Source organism: Toxotes jaculatrix, chromosome 15, assembly GCF_017976425.1.
Source record: "Toxotes jaculatrix isolate fToxJac2 chromosome 15, fToxJac2.pri, whole genome shotgun sequence".
NCBI classification, from domain to species: Eukaryota; Metazoa; Chordata; class Actinopteri; family Toxotidae; genus Toxotes; species Toxotes jaculatrix.
In genome coordinates this window covers 5,578,991-5,599,826 of record NC_054408.1, presented here as the reverse complement: position 1 = coordinate 5,599,826, position 20,836 = coordinate 5,578,991, and the positions used below count along the sequence as shown (strand labels likewise).

Sequence of the window (20,836 nt, the reverse complement as noted above, 5' to 3'; positions counted from 1 at the left end):
TACGTCTCCCTGACTTGTACCATCACCTATATAGTAAATTGATCAACGCTGTCTTTTTGGTTGTTATATAGAAAGATCTTACCCTTTCTAAGTTCTCTGACATCGTTTTTTTTTTTTTTGCTTATATTTATTGACACTTGAAGCTGAAAGGATCGCCTTCTGTCTCGCTGTTTTTGTGTTTGACAGTAATAAAAGTAGATCCCCACCGGGGGCGCTATAGAGTTGTTTAACTTTTACTTCCGGCGGTCATACATGTGACTCCCCGCCCCATGTTACTACATAACTACGTTCAGTCATTCTTATGAAACGAAGACGGTGGACTGTGTTCTCTCTGCCGTGTTTTTGACAGGGCGCCTTTTGCAGATAAACCGAGAAGGCACAGAAAATGTCTTTTTACAGGAATGCCGTCTGGTTTGTTAAAGGACTCCAGGAGTATACAAAGTAAGAGGAGCGCATCTACTGAGATCTCTCAGTGAGAACTAGTCAAATGTATTGTAGTGTTTTTGGTTTGCGCAACATTTACCTAATCCTTGTTATGTAGTGTTAACACAGTGTTTTCAGGCTGTACTCTCAAGGTTAAAGCACACGTGTTTTGTTATAGCGATAATATTCAGCTGTTAGGGTTGTACAGAATGGTACTGGTGCTGGTTAACTAGCAGTGGTTATACAACACTGTGTGGTATATCCAGGGATGCAGCAAGTCATAAAAAGTAATGAATAATAATTGTTGTCATTCATTGCTGAGAGGTACTGAAAAAAGATGAAGTAAATTGTTCAGCTGGTTTTCCATCATCCTTTAATACTTTGCTGGTATGATCATGACACGGATGTGGAATTATGCTCTGTAAGGCATTATAAAGTCTTAAATTCCCTGTAGTGCTTTCCCAGAGCTCAAGTGACATTTTTGTACAGCTAGTTTCTTTTGCTATAAGACTGCCACCAGACTGAAAAGCTGTTTAAAGTGTTTATTCAGAGTCCTTTCAGGTCAAAAGTTTCATAAATGGGCTTTGCTGCACCTATAACCACACCCAAGAGTGATGTGACAGGGTCTTGAAGTACACCTGTACAAGGTGTAGCTGATAAGACTAGCTCAGGACAAGGTGAGAAGCTCAACCACTGAAGGTCGATGTAAACAAGATACTGAGGGTTTTTAAGTTTATATTTAATTTGAAGTTACTGAGAGAGGAAGACTGAGTTTTAATAACAGGCTATATACCTGTACCTGTACAGTGCTACATTAGAACATGTGGTGATGTTGGTGCCATTGTATCTGTGGATCACTCACTGCACTGCTCTTTTCTCATGACAGGAGCGGCTATGAAGCTGCAGCGAAGCATTTTGCTCCAGCAGACCTGGATGTAAACCTCAGTGGGAGGTCCTTTATCATAACAGGAGCCAACAGTGGGATAGGAAAAGCCACAGCGCAGGAAATCGCCAACAGAGGTAAGTGTTTAACAGAAGCCACCTGATTAGATTTTAACATCAGGTGACTTCTGTTGACATCAGGTAACAGAAGTCACTGGATGTTCAAATCTAATCTGTATCTGGATAATGGCATTTGATCCCCAGGCCTTTTCATTTACACCTGGTGTTAATGAGCGACCTTGTTGTGTTAATGGAACCTCATCTGTGAATCCTGGAGAGGTTAAGTCTTTAAGGAGATGAGATCTACTCCTGGCTTGTCCACTGATATGTTTTTGTTTTGACTGTGAAGGGGGAATCGTTCACATGGTGTGTCGAAACAAGGGCAGAGCAGAAGCAGCCAAAGATGAAATTGTGGAACGGAGTAAAAATCAGGTGAGAAAATATGTTTCATGTCTGTCTCACCTTTTTTACTCCTATTTAAAGGAAAAATCAATCAGTGGGAATTTTTATCTGAGTCAGGTCAAAGGCCAAAGAATTTATGCACAAATACAAACATTTTCTGAACGTGCATAGGAGGCACTTTAGAAAGAAATGTCATGATTTGTACAGCAGAGAGCGCTCTGGACAGCGTTATTCACCTGTGGTTTACACCACAGCTTATGTCTATACATCACATAAGGAAAACAGAGGTTTGATGGGTGTTATTTGCCTTTTTATTTGCAGAATATTCACGTCCACATTGTTGACATGTCCAGTGCGAGACAAGTGTGGGAGTTTGCCCAGAACTTCTCACAAAACAACACAGTACACGTGCTGGTCAGTATCTGTAGGTCTGTGCTGCATCGTCTGATGCACACACGCTGGTTTTTATTTTAATTTTAATCACTTGTCGTGTTCAACAGATCAATAATGCAGGCTGCATGGTCAACCAGAGAGAGTTAACTGAGGAGGGTTTGGAGAAGAACTTTGCCACAAACACACTCGGTAATGAAAAGAAAAATATTTTTAAATGCACGTTCCAGTGCAGCACCTGAGTATAGGTATTGATTCCATAACAATACCTTGTTTGTTTGTTGTTGTTTTTTTAAGATATCTTACTTAAACAAGAGCTTTGTGTTAATAAAGTTGTGTAAAATTAGCAAAATTTCAATTTTTATCAGGGTCTTATAAGACATGAGCTGACATCTGCTCATGTTGGAGTTGTGTAAAGCTACATAAATAAGAAAAATAAATTTGTTGCAGGCCTTTTACTTGTAATAGTGAAATGCAGAAGGACTATAGCAGATAGTGCAGGTAATTGTTAATGAACTGTCCTTTATTGTGTTGTCTTTGTTGTGTTTACCTTCACTTCCAGGTACATACATCCTTACTACAGCACTGATACCTGCATTGAATAAGGTTGAAGACCCAAGAGTGGTGGGTTGAATTTCATCTAAAAAATTCCCATCATGTTAAATATAAAGCTGCACAAACACATTTTGGAAAGTTATTGTCAGATGTTGTCAGTATTAAGAGGCAGACTCACACAGTGCGTGGAAATCTTATGCCCTTAAAGGTAAAAATAAACATCTGCTTCCGTCTCCTCACAGGTCACTGTGTCGTCAGGCGGCATGCTCACACAGAGGCTGAACGTGGACGACCTCCAGTTTGAGAAGGGGACGTTTGACGGCACCATGGCCTACGCTCAGAACAAAGTAAAGGAGACTGATGTACAGCATCTGTGTGCCAGAAGGCTGAACAGACATTACCGTGGCACAGATCCATGTTTATTGAAGTGTTTTTGCATTTTCATCGTGACAGAGGCAGCAGGTGATTCTGACGGAGAGATGGGCGTCTCAGCACAAAGAGATCCACTTCTCTTCCATGCACCCCGGCTGGGCAGACACGCCAGGTAAACAAAAGAAAGGACAATTGCAGACTGAGGAGACAGACATAGCTTTGGTTTTGTCTAGGTTTTGAAATATCCATCTTTGAGATTTCTGCCTCCAAATCCTCTTGGGAATATGCCATGCACATGTGACAGAAAATGTTCCTTCTGTGATTTGCAGTCTTTATTTCTCTCTCTGTAGCTGTCCAGTTGTCCATGCCGTCCTTCCACGCTAAGATGCAGTCCAAACTGAGGACGGAGGCCATGGGAGCCGACACAGTGGTGTGGCTCGCTGTGTCTCCAGCTGCCAAAAAGCAACCAAGCGGACTCTTCTTCCAGGGTCAGAAACAAATCACCTTTAGTCCTTTTTTTTTTTTTTTAACCGCTATTACAGCTGCTCCTATCTCCATCTTACCAATGGAGGCAGGAGTCAAAGTGATAATTCACATACTTGTATATGTCAGTGTTGTGTTTACAGCTTGTTATGTTGTCTCCAGTAGGTGCTTAACACTTATGTAAAAATGCTCCATTTCAAGAAAATGTATTGTACTGAAAATGTTACATAAATAAAAGTATGTAAGTATTACTAGCTAAAAGTTTAAAAAGTAAAAGTACACAGAGTTTTCACAGCAGATATTTTGACTTGTCGAGCATTAACAGTGACTCAGACTTATTAAGTGTCCCAGTAAACTGTTTCACACTATAATTTCTTCCAGATCGCAAAGCGGTGGCGACACACCTGCCTCTGGCTGCCTCCAGGTCCACACCACAGGAGGAGGAGAAGCTTCTGGCTGCGCTGGAGGAGTTTGCCCTAAAGTTCAAACCTTAATATCTGTGCAAACACACTTTTTAAAACCAAGCACTCCTCACTAATTATTATTACTGATGTTTACATAATCATGTCATTTTTGTTTGTTTCAATATACAAGACATATTTTTAAAAACTTTTTTTTTTTTGATACCTAAAAGAACAAGCTTCCCAAAGCGTAGTTAAGGTTGTTTTCAGCAGAAGAATCTTGTACAGATGTTTGAGCTTTTCTTTTACAGGTTGATCAAAACTAGGCTGAAGGAAGATGAAAATTACTTTTTTGAAATGCACTTAATGTAATAACATTTAATGCTTTAATGTATTTATAACAACGTGATAAATACATTAAAGCTCCTTTGACAAGTCAGACAATCAGTTTGGATTCAGGCCATTTTGTGTGGGGGACAGAGGGGACAGGCCAGGTTTGGGTTTGGGATCAGGTCTCAGTTTTAAGCCCATGTACAACTCTAGACAAGGCAAGAGACTGACATGTTACAAGCAACAGCAACAGTGTGATCCAACAAACGCCATTTTGACATAATTCTGGTTGAGTAGATGAACACTCACTCTTTTAATAGGTTTATACACACGGTTACATTAATGGTCACAACTGGCCTCAGATCAATTTATTTTGACTGGAACAAAAGTTTAGGTATTGTTCAATAATTCTGCATCTCCGCCTATTTAAAGCACAACACCAGCAAACTTGTGCATTTTTGCCCATTGAAATCACAGACAATATGATCACAGGCATCTCCTTTGCAAAAACAAGCTATTGTGTTTTAGTGTAAATACTTTTAAACACACATTATCTTTAGTTAAGGAGCTGAAATCTCACAAACACTGGTGTGGTCCTTTAAAATATTAGTACCCTCAGACTCGTGAGTTTACAGCTGCTGCAAATGTACCTTAATGAGTAGCTGTTAACGTGCTGTCAAACTTTTACTCACAGTCAAGCCGACAGTTTTTCATCTTTCTGTTGGAGTAAATCTTCAAGGTATCTTCATTATCAAACATCTTTGGAAAATATTCACTGGGGGTTTGAGCATTAGAAAAATTCAACATTACCATCTGATCATTAAAGCACAAACATGATAGTTATAAAAAAAATGTTATATTTCCTCTTCACAGTAGCGATTCCTGACGTTTTGCTTCTTGATTCCAGTGCATTGACATAAAAGTCAGTATACAGTATTGTGACTTAAAAAAAAAAAAAGTAGTTACGGTGAGAAAATCAAACGATGAAACGAAAAAACAAACCGTGTTCATTAGTTTCCTCTCAGTCCTGGAACATGTAGAGTAAGGCTGCTGTGTCAACTGTTTTACACATACATGCCAAACTCACTAATCAGTATAACCTGCTCCACCTGCTCCTTAATTTGTGAAATGGCTTCAGCTGGACTAGAAGCGGAGTTACGGCATTTAATCCCCAATATAAACAGCACGTCGGTGAGTATTTCGGGCGCTAAAGTTGCAGCATCCAGCGGAAACAATTTATACCGGCACTTGAAAAATCACCACAAGTATTTGCATGACGAAAAAGTTTGGGGAAAAGTCTGAAAATGATGCAGAGCTGTGGAGTATTATGCCACAAATATTGATATGTGGTTAAGTAGAACGACCGAGTCGTCTTACTTTGACTGTGCATTTCGTAAATGACAACTCAATTTATTCATTCATACGGATTTAATATGATGTGTGCGTATTGTCTTCAGTATAGTTTTTCTTTGAAGCCCTTACAAATACTTAGTTTGAATAATTAATATTGTAATAACATATTTATCAACAGTAGATGATGAATTATGTGCTTTTGATCATTGGTTTCCTTACTGTTGTCTGTAATGAGGCTTTCTTGGATTTACTTTGTTCTCTTGCTAGAAAATCTGCCTTGTAAAGTTTTGTATTTAACTTTTTTAACTTAACACAATAAAGGATTTTTTTTGCACTAATTTAAGACAGTCAAAGATGGCTCTTTTAGTTCTTCATTTGTAATAACCGCCATTGGTCAAGGACTTTATAGAATGTACATGCACGTTTCTTGTTAATACATTTGAAATCAATTCTTAAGTTTAGTTTTAATACTTGCATTAGAGTAATGGCATTTAATGTTGTGGTATGATGTAATTTCCTGTCATGTTTACTGTACATTGTGAATATTGCACTGAAGCTCGAAGGAAATCGTGAATCAAATCGAAATCGCAATACCTGCCAGAAAAATTGCAATTAGATCTTTTCCTAAAATCGTTCAGCCCTAATGTAGAGTACTCACATGCTGCCTCTGATTAGTTTAATGATATGTGTATTTACATGTCAGAAATATTTAGACCACACTTGTAATAATAAATAATCTCAAAACGGCTCCACTGATGACAGGACAGAACATAGAAAATATTGTTTTCAAAGCTCAGCAAGCAGTCTGATTGGTTAATTTACAGGTGACAAAGCCTGACAGGTGTACACTGCACTTCTGTGGATTCACACTCTGTGTGCTTAAACCACCATGGCAAGGGTCTGTAATCTCATCAGTGTCCATAGCAATGACCTAAATGTATGATTTCCTGCTTGAACTGTAAATTGAGAAAAATGTACAACAGTATTACAGATAAATTGTGTATCTGCCTGTTCCAACATGATACTGAAGCTTTATGATGTAACACTGGGGGTAAAATTCAAACCAAAGATGCCAGGGTTCCTGCAGCTGTTTACCGCAGTTTACCGGTAATTAGCATAAATTTATGTACATTTTCTCAAAATTTTAGTCTCACGTTCTGTGTTTTGTGTCTTTGGAAATTTTAAGATCCATATTAGAATTTAAATTGAAGCTCGGTGGCTGCAGAGCGAGTTTATAATCACGAGTTTGTAATCATGGACCAGCTTTTAGAGGTTAAGAGGTTTGATTGAAACCCATTTCATCTGTAGCGCACAGTGGAGAGATCATTTGGTCGAGCAGCCACTCACACACACACAAAAGAAAAAAAAAGAAACATATTCTGATACTGTGCATACACACCTGACCCACTGTAGAAACTAAAGTACTGTGTCAAAATGAAAACCATACACAACCTTCTGCCCAGAAGGATAACTCTCCCCTCTAGTGGTTGATGTGAGGGACAGCAGCCTAAGCAGAGACTGTAGGTGGTGCAGGTTGGCAGGTGTAAATCTGTTTTCTCAATGATTAAACGGCTCATTTGTGGAGAATCCGCAGCCTGCTAAACACGAATTTAAATCTGTGAGTGAGTTACGGTCCAGTTCCATGAGGTGCTGCACATCTTAGAAAATGTAAAGTTTGGTCTGAGGGTACCCGCTGACCACAGAGCAGAAACTTCTGAGTTACTGCTGTCTGCGTTTCCAGTATGAAACGTGGCAAGCAATGCACTAAAATAAATAATGTGTGTCGATTGCTTACAAAGTCAAATGCCTCACTGCCTCCCACACGCTCATACACAATACAGACACACACATAAACACGCTGAGAGATCCCCACCCACCAGCACCCTCCACACAAACAAACACCCACCACCGTCCGTAACCTTGTGTCAACCAAGGCCTGTCCTGTTCCCAGGCTTCACTGGCCTGCAGTGTCCTCGCTGCGAACGCGCAACAGCCACTGCTTGTTGTTGAATAACTGTTAAATATTATCCAAATGACATCGATATTGTTGGATATGCTTCAATATTTCTCTTCCAAGTGCGGCTGTCGCCACTAAACCCTCACAGTTCGGTGAACAGAGGTTCCTGCGCACTGCTGGTCGTCCTCGTCCACGAACCTCAGGACACCACAGGAGTCATGTCCCACAGCTGCAGACAAACACAAGACATAATCAGTTTGTTGTTCAAATAGAGGCGACGCTCATGAGCTAGATTTTCAAGAGGCAGTTCAGAAAGAGATGGGAAATGAAATCGTCATGATCTAGGTATGAAAACTAGAGACAGATTTCAAATATAGTTTGAAAGATTTATGTCTGTTTAGTTGAAATTCATTTTCAAAAATTGCTAATATTAAATGCTTTTCCAGGAATTTACGCTTTGCAAAACCTTATACTACTCGAGCAGTAGAGGGGCTGATATACTGAATATATACAAATTTTTCTTAACCAAAAAAAAAACTAAAAAAAAATAGAAAACTGAGTGAAAAACGTAACCTTCTGGGTAGAGTTAAAATCTAACCCTGCCGTGTCGTGAACCCACTACATGTTACTATGTGTGCTTGCTTGTCTTATCTGAGATTTGGGAATACTACTGTTTGTTCCCGTCCAGACCTTGATAACCTTGTTGGTGCCAGAGGTGAGCAGATTTCCAGTGGTGGGCTCATAGTGCATGTAAACAATGTTGTGCTTGCTGTCGTGGAAGGTGGCTGTGGGCGCTCGACTGGAAGACACAAAGGCAACGCCGGTTACTTCACTGTGGGCGCACTGAGGAAGCTGGGAGCACAAAGGGTCAGTATATGTCAGCAACAGAGTCCGATTGTTACTCACTCCTCGTCGGTGATGGACTCGTGGCAGCTGTCACACACACGCACCTCGAACTCGAAGCCCATGAGGGGGATGGTGGAGCGTTTGGCCGAACATTTGCCACACACTGCTTGGCCACACTTCCTGCAGTGGTGCTGAGGAACACACGAGGACGTCAACATGTCAGCGTGGATTAGCAACGGCATCAGTTCCAACCAGCAGCAGGAGACTTAGAAAAAGCTCTAGTACTAGCTGAACGACCAGAGGTGGGAAAGTTAAAGTTTTTCGAGTCGGGGGTAACTGTGATGTCCCCAAGTCAGTCCTAAACAAGTCACTGTGAGCCTTCACCAACCAGTAACAATTATAATTGTAAATCTACAATAATCTACACAACATGAGTCATGGCTGTTTTTAATTTTTCATCTTTAGGCTTTGACAAGACAACGAGTCATTCCCAGTCAAAAGGTGAAAGTCCAAGTCAGAAGTGAGTCTTTGAGAGGTTTTTTTTTTTTTTTTTTTTTTTCCAAGACACAAGTCTTAGTCCACGTCATGTGACTCAAGAGGCCACACATCTGCCACACAGCACCCCACCACCCTCGCTGGAATGGTCTTGTAAATTTTGTTTTTAAGATCATGTTTGTTTCCATTTTTATAGAATTACTTTCTCCATAGAAGCTCTACATTATCAGCTGTGTACTCTTTACAGTGCTACCTCGTCTGTCCTCGACAGTCGTGGGATTTCTTTACGTCCGATGATGAAGGTTGTGTTTGCGAAACAGAAAAATGAATCATCTCCACAAACACTAACATTACAGTGTGTTGTGTTTGGTTCTTGCTACAAAAAAATCCTGAAAATTGCTGTGAAGATGAAAAATGGCTCTCACTGCATCCATGAAATCTCTCTCTCACACACACACACACTCACTTGAAATGACTAACCACAAGCTAAAACTAAGCCGTTTCTGAGAATGAGGCAATAAAACAGCCACAGGATGTTTGCTCGCCATTAGTGTAGCAGAAGTGAAGAGTTGTGTATGTGCGCTGGAAAGTTATTTGGAATAAATTCAGCGTGGTGGAGACACACACCACTAAATCTGCTTCAGCTGTTTAACTGACATCTAAAATGTTAGCTTTTGTATCCGATGCTTCATAATTATGATTTTTATTTTATACTGACGTGAAATAAATATAAAGAAGACCATCAAAAGGTGTGTATAATACCTGTCGAAGGCCGATCTTCTTACTGTCCCACATCTGTTTGAAATTCCAGAAGAAAGGCTGCTCACACTTCTGACAGGAGTCACTGTCCAGCCACTCTGGGGTCTGTGCAAACACACATTTAAAAAAAAAAGTTAATGCCACCATTAGAAGAAATGTCCACATACCTGAGCACAGGTATTTTGTGACTTTATGGACTTTTGTTCATGATACTACAGTTTTAGAGTGAAAAAAAAAAAAAAAAAAATCAAAGGAAACAGCAAACCACCCTCTAATTCTGGTAGCAATGAGGAATTAAAATGAATCAGCGTTACCACTTTCTAGTTTTTCTCTCTTTAAATCCAACAGCTTTAATGAATTTGTCAGTTAACATCGTTCCCTGAGTAAACAGCTGCACAGAGCAGTGTTTGCAGTGTTTGGTATAATAACTATGAGTGATTGTTTTGGGGCAACAACAGCAACCTGCTGATTTTATTGTAAAATCTCGCCTTGAGGGATGTCGGCTTCAGCAGAACCAATGAGTCAGAAAATAAAACTGAGATGAGAATTTGGGGCAAATAACAGAAACAGAAGCACAACAGAATGACACTGAGGCAGGATGAAAGTGACTCGGGGTAAATAAAGACGCACTCGAGTCCCAACTAACTGTGCTGAGACTGGCAGAGCGCAAAGGGAGAGGAGACGCTGCGAGGCTGAAATTAGATTATGTGAGTGTGTTTGTGAGAGAGAGAATCACAGAACACTGATAATCTGGTGATCTTTCATGAATTTATTCCAGAGCAGGCAGGAGGGCAAATCGCAGCAGTTTATCCACCACAGAGATCTGTATCTGTGAAGGCACGAAAACACACAGCACATGACACATCTCCATATTTTTCCATATTTTCCTCTCAGCGTGTCACAGTTCGTGGGTTTGACTATGAATGTGTGTTGGTATTTGTGTGTTGCTTTGATGCTACGCTCCATCACCTCTTGTCGTGTTACATCCATGTTCCAGATGACGATGCCTCCATCTGAGCTGCAGGAGATGAGCTGACGAGTATGTGAGGCGTAGCACAAGCCCTGAACCTTGTCACTGTGGGGAGCACACGCACATAATAAACACACACACACCCACAAACACACACACAGGTATTGGACAACAGGTTACTTAGGCCCGAGGTGATGTCTTTGAATTGTTGTTTTCTTTGACCAAAGATTTTCAGTTCAGCATATGAAAAGCTGGAATCAGGCACTATTTGGCGGAAAAACAACTTAAATCAGTTATCAATACAGTTGCCATCAGCTGATCAATTAATAATTTCAGCTCTAAATTGAAGGCTGTCAGATTAAAGTAGAGGTTAAATATGTACAGGGACATTTGTCTGACATATTTGGAAAATTCACAGGTGAGAAGTGAGCAGGAGTCCATCACACTCACACATTTAATTCAGACTTCAATAACAAAACAACTGTTAAAATCTATCACTGATGAGGCTGAATAAAGCTGCAACAAGGAAATTTGGTTTGCAATGAAAAAAAAAACATTAACAGTATAAAGTATAAACAGTATAAATAGCTCAGTAAAGAAAACAAAGAGAGCAATCTAACAGTTTGTGATTCTTACTTGTGTCCTTGCAGTTCGATGGCGGTGCCTTTACGCCCTCCGATGTCCCACATGATGATGGAATGGTCTGAGCTGCCGGAGAACAGTACCCTCTGGGCCGGGTCCCAACACAGCGCTGTCACACTACCTGGGGAAACACAGGTACATTAGTGCAAAGTCACACTCCCACACAAAGGTCAAATAACAAGGACATACATCAGACCAAGGCCGGTGCAAAAAATATCATTAAAAGCTTGTTTCATTTAATTTTATTTAAGACCATCAAGGACTTAGAGCTTTTAAAAACATCTTAACTCCCTCAATAAATCTGCAACCTGCTTGAGGACAACAAAGGTTGACAGAAACAATCCAACATCAACTGTTATGAATTTAATGCAGCTACTGAGGTTCTTCCACTGACAAGGAAATAATTTAAGCATGAAGATTTAATTCTCTGCTGACAAAAACGTTTCCCAGGTGATATGTTTCTGTAAAAAGCTGCAATTATTCCATTAGTGGGTTTTAATTTTTTTTTTATTATTATTTTTAAGAAGCTGCAATGTACTTTAGGTAACCAGTTGTTAATATTTGTACAGACAACAGCAGAACAAATACTGTGCAAAAAATAAAAAAATAAAAATAAAAAAAACAAAATCAATGCCAGTTTTGTTCAACAATGTTGTACCGGAAGAATTCCTCCCTTTCAGTGTGTGAACTAGAGATTGATAATTTGATTGTTGGAAACATTCAGGAACATAAAGGAACAAACTAACTCAAAACTAACATAAAGAGTTATAATAATATAAAACTGAAAAAAAAACAAAACAAAAAAAACAGCAAACTGATTGACAGTTAATTGGTAAATGTGTGTGTAGCGTACCAGTGTGTCCCTTGAAGGTGGTGACCAGGCTGCAGCTGTCCTGCTCCAGCTTCAGGATGGTCACCTGACCAGACTGGTCCCCGACAAAGGCATGTCTGGTCTCCACATCGAACCTGGGTTAACATTAAGGTGAAAGAGGAAGAAACGGTGTGTCCTGCTTATTATCATTATTTCAGATTCTGTTACTGGCTGCACTGCCAACTGTACCGTCCGGAAAACACAGAACCAACATAAAGCATAAAATGTAAGGTCTGAGTCAAAGTCCTTTGTAGTGGTAATGTAGCAGCAAATGAATTACAGTGTGTCAGTGGATGACTCTCAGCTCTTTCACAGGCCATTCAGTCTTCTGACCTGGTTAAGTCACTGCGGACCAAAGTCATTACAATAATGTCTCCATTGTTTTAGAGCAAAACAATGACTGCACAAGGAATAACCTAATTATTCTAACAACTCCACATACTCCGTCTAAAAAAAACCCCCAATACAAATCTAATTACTGGAAAATGAGCTTTCAATCTTGATTCTCTCTCCTGAAATTATAAATGCTTTGACACACAATTTGTGTCATTCCCCATGAGCATAGATTTGGTAGATTGAATCCTCCTTGAACCATTAACAAAATTTTGGAATTGAGAAAACAAAATGGTCAAAGTTGTATATCGTTTCACTGAAATAATATCATCAAGAGCTGCATGTTTCTTCTCACCTCTCCATCACTTATTGTTGTGCAGATAAGAGATCTGGCCTTCGCCGAAGCAGCCAGCATTTTTAGATACAAAAAACCATTAGGTTCTGCCCACTGTGGCTGCTCATCAAACAGACTCAGAACACAAAGAGCCCTCGTTATAACGTCGAAAGTCACTCCACTAAAATTTCGTGCCACGCTAATCAGACAGGTTAGCATGTTGAGGCTAGCAGGATACCAGCAGTCTGATGACCTAATGGCAGGCTCATTGGTATGGATCAGTGTTGCTGCTGAGCACTCACAGCCTTTCATCTGGCCATTACAGAAACCTACTCAGCCCGTTTCCCTGACAACGGCATGACTGATGCCTATTGTTAGCCCTTCCCAGTAGTAGAAACTAACTGGAAGCTAATCTTGATTGTCCTGTTTTATGTTGCTATGGCCTTTAAATAGAGTGTGTTGTCACAATAAAACGCAGAGATTTTTCGGAGTCAAAAAAGCAAAGCACCAAAGATGGCTTGTCACTTTCCACTTGGTCACGTCCAGTCCTCGGACGTTTATCTGTCAGGTTCACTGACCGCCCTTTAAAGGGCCAAGTAGCCTGCAAACCACGGCAACAAACAGACCAGGAGGGGAGCTTGGGAGAGAGGGCATTAAAGGATACTGTAGTCCAGAAACCCAGGCAGCGGTGCGATATGTCCCCAGCTGCTGGCCACTCTCTGAGCAGTGCCAGGTGAAGTTTTTGTCCTGGCCGGTGCTCAGAAGCCACTCCATCTCCAAGACAAACAGCACCACTGTAACTCTGCCCTGGTGGGCTGCACATACACAGAAACACACACAAACACAACGCATGAGATCCACTTTCACAGTCACTTAAATCACAGTGCAGGGGTCTGCCCGCAATTCTTTGGGTAGGATGATGTCTGAAACTACACAGAATACGCATTTAAGGCCTTATTTTGGAAGCAGAGAGATGGTGCCACGGTGGAGAACAACAAAGTCAAGCACCACCGCCGTCTTTAAGGGAAAATCTGACCAACAAAGAGGAAGTTGTTTGACACTGGTGCAGCGATATTTTGAGATCTTGCAGTTTCACACTACACACTGCCACACATGACGGTGGGTCATGTGGTCCAGATCTTCACTTAAGATTAGAGAAACATATACTGTATACTGAAAGGTCATCTGTGAATCTCACTCTGCATTCATCAAAGAATTAATTTTCCCTATGTGCGTTCATATAATAATAAAAAAAAAACATCTAAATAAACATTTCCTAATTAAATCTCAATAGCCTTGCTAGTGTCAGAGCAGTATTTGTTTCCATAATGTTCCTGTATAAGTCACATTAATTTTAGATGTGCTCTATATTTTTCTCTATCTTTTCCCCAAAAGGCAAGTTTAGGTCTTCCAGGTTTAATGTTGAGCTAAGCATAAAGTTGGCTTTGGAGTTGGGTTTTACATCAAGATGACTAATTTTGCAATTGATCAGCAAACCGTTTGAGAAAAGTCGAAGACTAATATTTGTAAAACTGGCCACTTTTTTAGGACTTCTAATGACCATGTTTCACAACAAACTAAAGATGGTATATTTTTGGTTGTATTTCACACATGTACACACACATGAACACACACACACACACACACACTTCCTCTCTCACCCTGGTAGGTACGTGCTGGGGTAATCTTGTTGTAGTCTTCTGACAGGATGAACTCCTGAAAGACAGGAAGCAGAGATAGATGTTCACTCAGTGACAGAGGTTTCAAAGTAAATCTAAGACTTTGAAAACAAACTATGTTGCTGGTATGCACATAGTAGTAATACCTGAATATTTTTATGCAGAGTTTTGAACGAAACACACAAAATTTGATTTGTTGAGATTCTTGTGTTGTCCAAAATGTCATTCTTTAACATTCTGTATCATATGTTGCATATAATATACAATACATAAGCCTTTTAAGTGTCAAATTTTCCTTATAAATGTGATTATATTTGAAGCATAGGCCCTCCTCCTGTAGAAAGAGAAATACCTTCAGCCTCTCTATCTAAAAATGTAAATGCAAATGACTTAAGCAAAAAAAGAAAGAAAAAAGAAAAACTTCAGGCCTGTGCATAGGCCAGCAAAAAAAGAACAGCTCTTAGTCTGACAGTGTGCCACCACCCATAAAAAACACTTGTAGGAACTTGAAGTTTTAAGGTTGTCCTGAGAAGAAAATCCTTGAAAATATTCTGACAGTGCCACTTGACTTTGAAATCCAAAACTTTGGTTTCTACAGTACCTACAAATCTAACATTCCCCTCATCCTCAACTGTATTAGGATTAAAATCAGGATTATAATCATTTAATATCTGAGCAAAGACTAAGTAAACAAGAGCTCTGTCCATTCAGAAAAGGTCTCAGATTCCAGACCACCTCTACACAGCTTAGTGTTCACAGGGTTTCCTTTCTCACCAAGTCGGAGCTCACAGTGACCTGACAAAACTCTCCTTCCAACTGAATAAACACTCTCACCAGAAACATTCCTGTTGCACTGAAGAGCTACCAACATTTTCACTGAAATGCATACAACTGCATTCCACTTCATGTGTGAAAAGGCAGATGACAAGTATCACAAGGGCTTCCTGTTAAAAAATACAGACAAAAATACAACTGCAGTGACACGTATCCCAAAACAACAAGAGCAGCAAACAGCCCTCAGCTGAGCGAGGAAAGAGAAAAAAGGCCAGAGGGCTGTGTTTGGAAGGGAAGCAGGGCGCTGGTGGGACTTACACAGATACTTCCAGTGTCCATCCCCACTGACAGCCTCCTGGTTTCTGGGTTAAAGGACATACAGGAGCACGACGCTGGAGACACAAAGAAGGACAGTGAACACTCTGCCTGCGTGTGTGTGTGTTATTGTTATATTAGAAAAATGTAGTCAGTCTTCCAGTTTTTACAAGAAAATGTGTTATTGTTATGGTAATTTTGTTGTCACTGTAGTTTCTGTTCAGCTGCAGCACACTTCTCAAGACTAATTTCCTTACAAGCCTTTGAAAGCCAATACTGATAGAAGAACTTTGGCAGTGAAACGACCCAAAACCACAATAAATAATGATACTTGAGGGTTACAAGTTCATTCTTGGCCCTGGAGACAGTCGTTTAAAAAAGGAACTAATTTCAAGGTCACTGGCCGCATTTTTGACCTTTCAGCTGCATCTCATAGTCTTCCTCAGTGGATGGAGTTTGTAGTGAACCTTGGGTTAAGATTTGGAACATTGGACACTGTTCAGAAACAATGCCCCAAACATAAAAAACCTATAATGTTCCTGCTTAGATCCTGACCAGTACTGAAGATTTGAAGCAGATACCAAGAGCAATATTTGAGAGTTTAAAAAAAAAAAAAAAAAAAATCAGATAACAATATATCTTATGTTGATCTGATTTTGTTTTTAATATACAGAAAAAATGAAACAAGACTATTTCAAGTAAGGATCAATTACATTAAGTACTGTGAGCAGAATGTACACTGAGCATCAGATTTCAGTTGAAAAATAAATTGGTGCTATTTGCAAATTACCTCAAACATAACTTTCTTGCTAATAATTAACCAACATTATTGTCAGCTAACGCCAGCTGACAATATCAGCCGGATTTATCAGATTCTAATAGTGCATGTGCTTCATGATTTCTGATTCAATGTGCATTATCTGAGCTTGATGTGCAATCCACCATTTACCAGGAACACTGTTAAATTATGCCCACCAGCTATTAAACTTGTCTGAGGTGCTGCTGTGCAGGTAGGACTCATTGTCAACGTGTTCAAAGGCGTCAAGACAACCACAGAGCTGCATTATCATTTACCTGAAACAGTCACAGTAACACTCAAACATTCACAGCCTCACAGTGGTCACATACAGGTGCCTTTATTATTCCGTCCACCCCCTCTGGGCTAATTGCTCAGCACACAAAACAGCTGTAATTCTCAGTCAGTGTTGATTTATTTCTTTGAAGCATACCGTATTTTGTTTTTAGTTTGACTTTTTTTTTTCATTTTGCACTTTCTGTGTTTTCTTTGCTCATCTGGTTTATTTAAACAATATTTCATTAAAAAGAAAATTACTAGGTATTACTAATGAACATTTTTTGTTTTGCAATTTTCACACTGAAAAATACATGAATAGAAGAAAAAACTCTTAATGTCTAACTGGCAGAAGTTTCAGGTCAAAAATACCAGAATCTGTATTTGTCTATAGTGAAGCATGTTTGATCAGTTCACATAATAATAAATAATTAAAACTAATAATAAATCCTCTTACACAAAAAGCAACAAGTTATATTTAGTTTCTTGGAAAGTTCAGTGTGAGATCAAATCTCTAAAGGACTTCCTTTCTACTGAAACCCTGTTTGGCTGATTTAATATGATAAGAATAACTGCAAAATGAAAGTACTGAAGACAATTCAGACATTTATGTTGACCGTTGAACTATTTTGGATAACAGTGTGCTCTCGCAATTTCCTGGATGTGCTGGCTGAGGTTTAGAAGGCCAAAAAAAGGGGGGGGGGGGGGACCAAAGTCCCTGTCATTTGGTCTCACTGAAAGTTTCCAAAAAGCATAAAAAAAAAAAACACATTAAAAATTTGTGATGAGGCAACACAACACGGCAGAGATGCCGCTGTGTACAAAAAAACTTAGTGGAGAACAAGATCAAAATGATTCTATCTATTATTATTATTATCTATTCAGTCAAGATTTTAAATCAGTTCTTCCTGAGATGAAAACTCAAAATAAATCTTAACTGCCATATCTGTAAATCCTGCAAGTAGTGATTACTGCACACTCATCTCAGGTTTTCCATCCCATATGCAGCCTCTACTACTGCTATTGTACAGATCTTGCTGATGGTAGCATAGGATTTCCTTCAGTTGCACAACTGGAGGGAAACAAGGACAAACGGTGTCACAGACGTGCAGCACTGCAGTACTGAAGAGAGCAGAGTAAAAGATCCTGCAGGAGCTCAGACACCAGCTCAGGCTAATATGTACGGAAACTCCATGTTTACGTGTCATTCTGGGTGGTGGATTCATTGTGTGATTCATCATGTTCACCGTCATGAGGAAAGACGCGTGCACAGAATGAAAGCAAACAGAGGAAGAGTGTGCAAAAACGGGAATAACGAACAGGCCTGTTCCAAGAAGTACCTGCTATCTGGACAATTGTGCTGACTAAAATGACAAACTCATACATATTCATGACTTATTTATATACAGTATGTCTGCTCTGAGAACAAAGGCTATGAGTCAAACACAAAAATTAAGCGAGAATACTTACATGGCATTGTGTGGTAGACACTGGGCCAGTACTGACCGCTGTCTCTCTTCAGCCATACTCGAATCGTCCTGTGGAGTGAAACCATAACGGTTTTAGCCTCTGCATTACTGAGAGCACTCGCTGCCTCTTAGGCATAATGCTGAATCCTTCATGTGTAGTATTCTCCAGTCTCTCTGGGTTATAGGTTATAAGCAGGCCACAGTTTCTCTTTGAAAAATTTGAAAAATCTTTTTTCAACATCAACAAAGCAAGACAGTAAACACACCTAACTCCTCTTTCAATGATCAGTTTCAGTTCTACTCAGTTTACTTGCCTCTACAAACATCTGAGAGAAAACATATACTCATATACTGAATGAGCAGAATGAGATTCAAGATAACTTGCAGTCACCTCCATGATTTACTCTGAGTCTCCACTACAAGATATTACGTTATTTACTGGTGAGTGAAATTTAAGAGTGATAAAATCAATCAATCAATCAATTAAATGTCAATCGATACAATGTAGAGCACAAATCATTAAACTTTTTTTCCCCATGCGGCCCCCTGGCATGCAAAGTCTGGTCACTGCTGCATTACAGCCTCCTTTTCTCAGTTATTTTCAACATTTTTACCTTTACAAATTTTATCAGCCAATCTTAAATTTTTGGGTTTTGGGTGATAACCATGCATGACTGTAACTGGTAGTAAATTGTCCTGGATCAGGGCAATGAGTCATACACTGTAGCTTGGTTGCAGAGGATATATGATAAAATATAAGCAATGAAATATTAAAAAAAAAAAAAAACAAGATGTAGGGGGCACAGGAAGTGAGGCTGCACAGGCATTACAGGACATACAACCTTTGAACATACAGAGGTTCACACCCACTCGAAAGCGTTTGCAGATGTCAATACACCCGAGACACACTCTTGGCAACCAAAGATCACACGAGGCAGGTGGAAATGGGCAGAAACGTTGTTTTTTTTGTTTTTTTTTTTAACTAGTGATCCCAAGGTTGGGAAAAAAAAACTTGTGCCCTAATATGTCAAATACACCAAGAAGTCAAACCACAGAGGAGACCGTATGTTTTATTTTTGTGAATGGGTTCCTTTTAGGTAGCTAGCTTCCTATCGTTAGCCACTATTAAAAAAAATACCATAGCCCGCAGTTAAGTCTGATAAACCATATTTTTTATAGACGTTAACTTATTTTGTCTATGACTTAAAAAATATATTAAATTAAATGAAAGAGTATACTGTCGTTAACTAACGTGTAATGTGTTCAAATGACTGAGTCAGCTGACAGTTTTATTGCAATATTGGATAACCAAATAAAACGGACTGAGCTCCATCAACGACCGATAGCAGACTAGCAAAACAAGGCCGGTGACGGCTGTAAATTAATGGGGATTTGTTACCTGTCCTCAGACACGCTGATAACGCCGTCTTCTTTGGGGATGATGACCGCCGTGCTCACAACCTCTTGGAAAGCCTCGATTTTGCTCAGCAGACATGGCTTCCGAGCCTGCGGTTGGGGCTGAATTTCGGCCGCCATGAGCTGGTGGTGCACAAACCTCCGCGTACGGTGCTGGTGCCGGGAAACATAACCCACCCCGGCCAGACGCGACGGCAGAGCTTCGGCTAGGAGCTGCTAAGCTAAGCTGTCAGCTCAGGTGGTGGCTCGGTGTTGTGACGGCTGCCAGAGACGCTGCCAGTCAGCTGACACCACATACACACTCCCACCGACAGCCAGCCACCGAGCGTTTCCTCTCAACAAAATAAGACTTCCTGTTGAAGGTCAAAAACTTTGTTTTCAAAATAAAAGCGGCATCCCTGATACACCTTTAAAAAAAAATCATTATTTACAGTTTTTCGGCATACCAAACGGGGTTTGGTGGTATTCAGTATATATAACATATATCAGATTCTAACAATAAGATTTAAAAGTATAATACAAATAGCAGAATCTTAAATTGACAATGACTTTAAACAGCAGCAGCAAATTGATCAAACAATCGATGCATTCAGGTCAGATGTTAAGTCATAATGGTAGACTTTCTAATAAAGATTTAAGCTGCAATTAATGGATTCATTTTCAGACTAGCATACAAAAGGAGGTGTGCCATTTTACAAAAGAACTGAGGAAAACTTACAATGGAATGTAAAAATAAACAGTAATCAAATGGTAGAATTTTAATTGATATAAATGACATCAAACAACTAATTACTGAAATAATTGTGATGGCACCACTTTCTAATAAGGCATCCTTTATAAAGTGGTGAAGTGATTATAAAGGTGTGTAGGCTGCAATTGATGGCCTTATTAAAAGGGTACTTTCAATTTTCAGATTAGTACAACTTTCTGCATACAAAAGAAGGTGGTTTGTTAATGTACTGAGCATATTCAAATGAGCAGAATAAAAAATGTAATGCAAACAGTAGTATCGTAAATGTGATGTAAACTATTGTATTGCTCTTTCTGCATTTTAAAAAATGTATAAATATTGTGATTCACAGCTAGTCAAACTCTATGGATTAGTCACAGAGTAAGTCATAGAATAACTAAACTGACTGTCTTCAATATACTGAACACGACGTTTAAAACCTTTTAGTCTAGGTGCCTTTATGTCTTAGGTAAACAACTTGAAGTCTGTTTTAGTTTACTTTTGGTAACTTCACAAATTTTCT

At 39.5% G+C, this 20,836-nt stretch overlaps 2 protein-coding genes across 2 annotated transcripts; one reads left to right on the top strand and one right to left on the bottom strand.

Annotated features, from left to right (window-relative positions):
• The first annotated feature begins 385 nt into the window (after positions 1 to 385).
• dhrs12 (dehydrogenase/reductase (SDR family) member 12) lies at positions 386 to 4,412 on the top strand. Its single transcript, XM_041056571.1, has 10 exons — positions 386 to 441; positions 1,310 to 1,443; positions 1,715 to 1,797; positions 2,089 to 2,181; positions 2,268 to 2,349; positions 2,720 to 2,781; positions 2,955 to 3,059; positions 3,166 to 3,256; positions 3,435 to 3,572; positions 3,949 to 4,412. The coding sequence occupies exons 1-10, from the start codon at positions 386 to 388 to the stop codon at positions 4,059 to 4,061; spliced, it is 957 nt and encodes a 318-aa protein (XP_040912505.1). The 3' UTR covers positions 4,062 to 4,412.
• A 192-nt stretch (positions 4,413 to 4,604) lies between these two features.
• On the bottom strand, positions 4,605 to 19,853 carry wdfy2 (WD repeat and FYVE domain containing 2). The gene is made up of 12 exons (XM_041056569.1): positions 19,567 to 19,853; positions 18,169 to 18,236; positions 15,630 to 15,703; positions 14,520 to 14,574; positions 13,523 to 13,673; positions 12,174 to 12,286; positions 11,315 to 11,441; positions 10,678 to 10,783; positions 9,712 to 9,813; positions 8,515 to 8,645; positions 8,299 to 8,407; positions 4,605 to 7,837 (listed from the first exon to the last, which is right to left on the bottom strand). The coding sequence occupies exons 1-12, from the start codon at positions 19,701 to 19,703 to the stop codon at positions 7,808 to 7,810; spliced, it is 1,203 nt and encodes a 400-aa protein (XP_040912503.1). The 5' UTR covers positions 19,704 to 19,853; the 3' UTR covers positions 4,605 to 7,807.
• Positions 19,854 to 20,836: the final 983 nt, after the last annotated feature.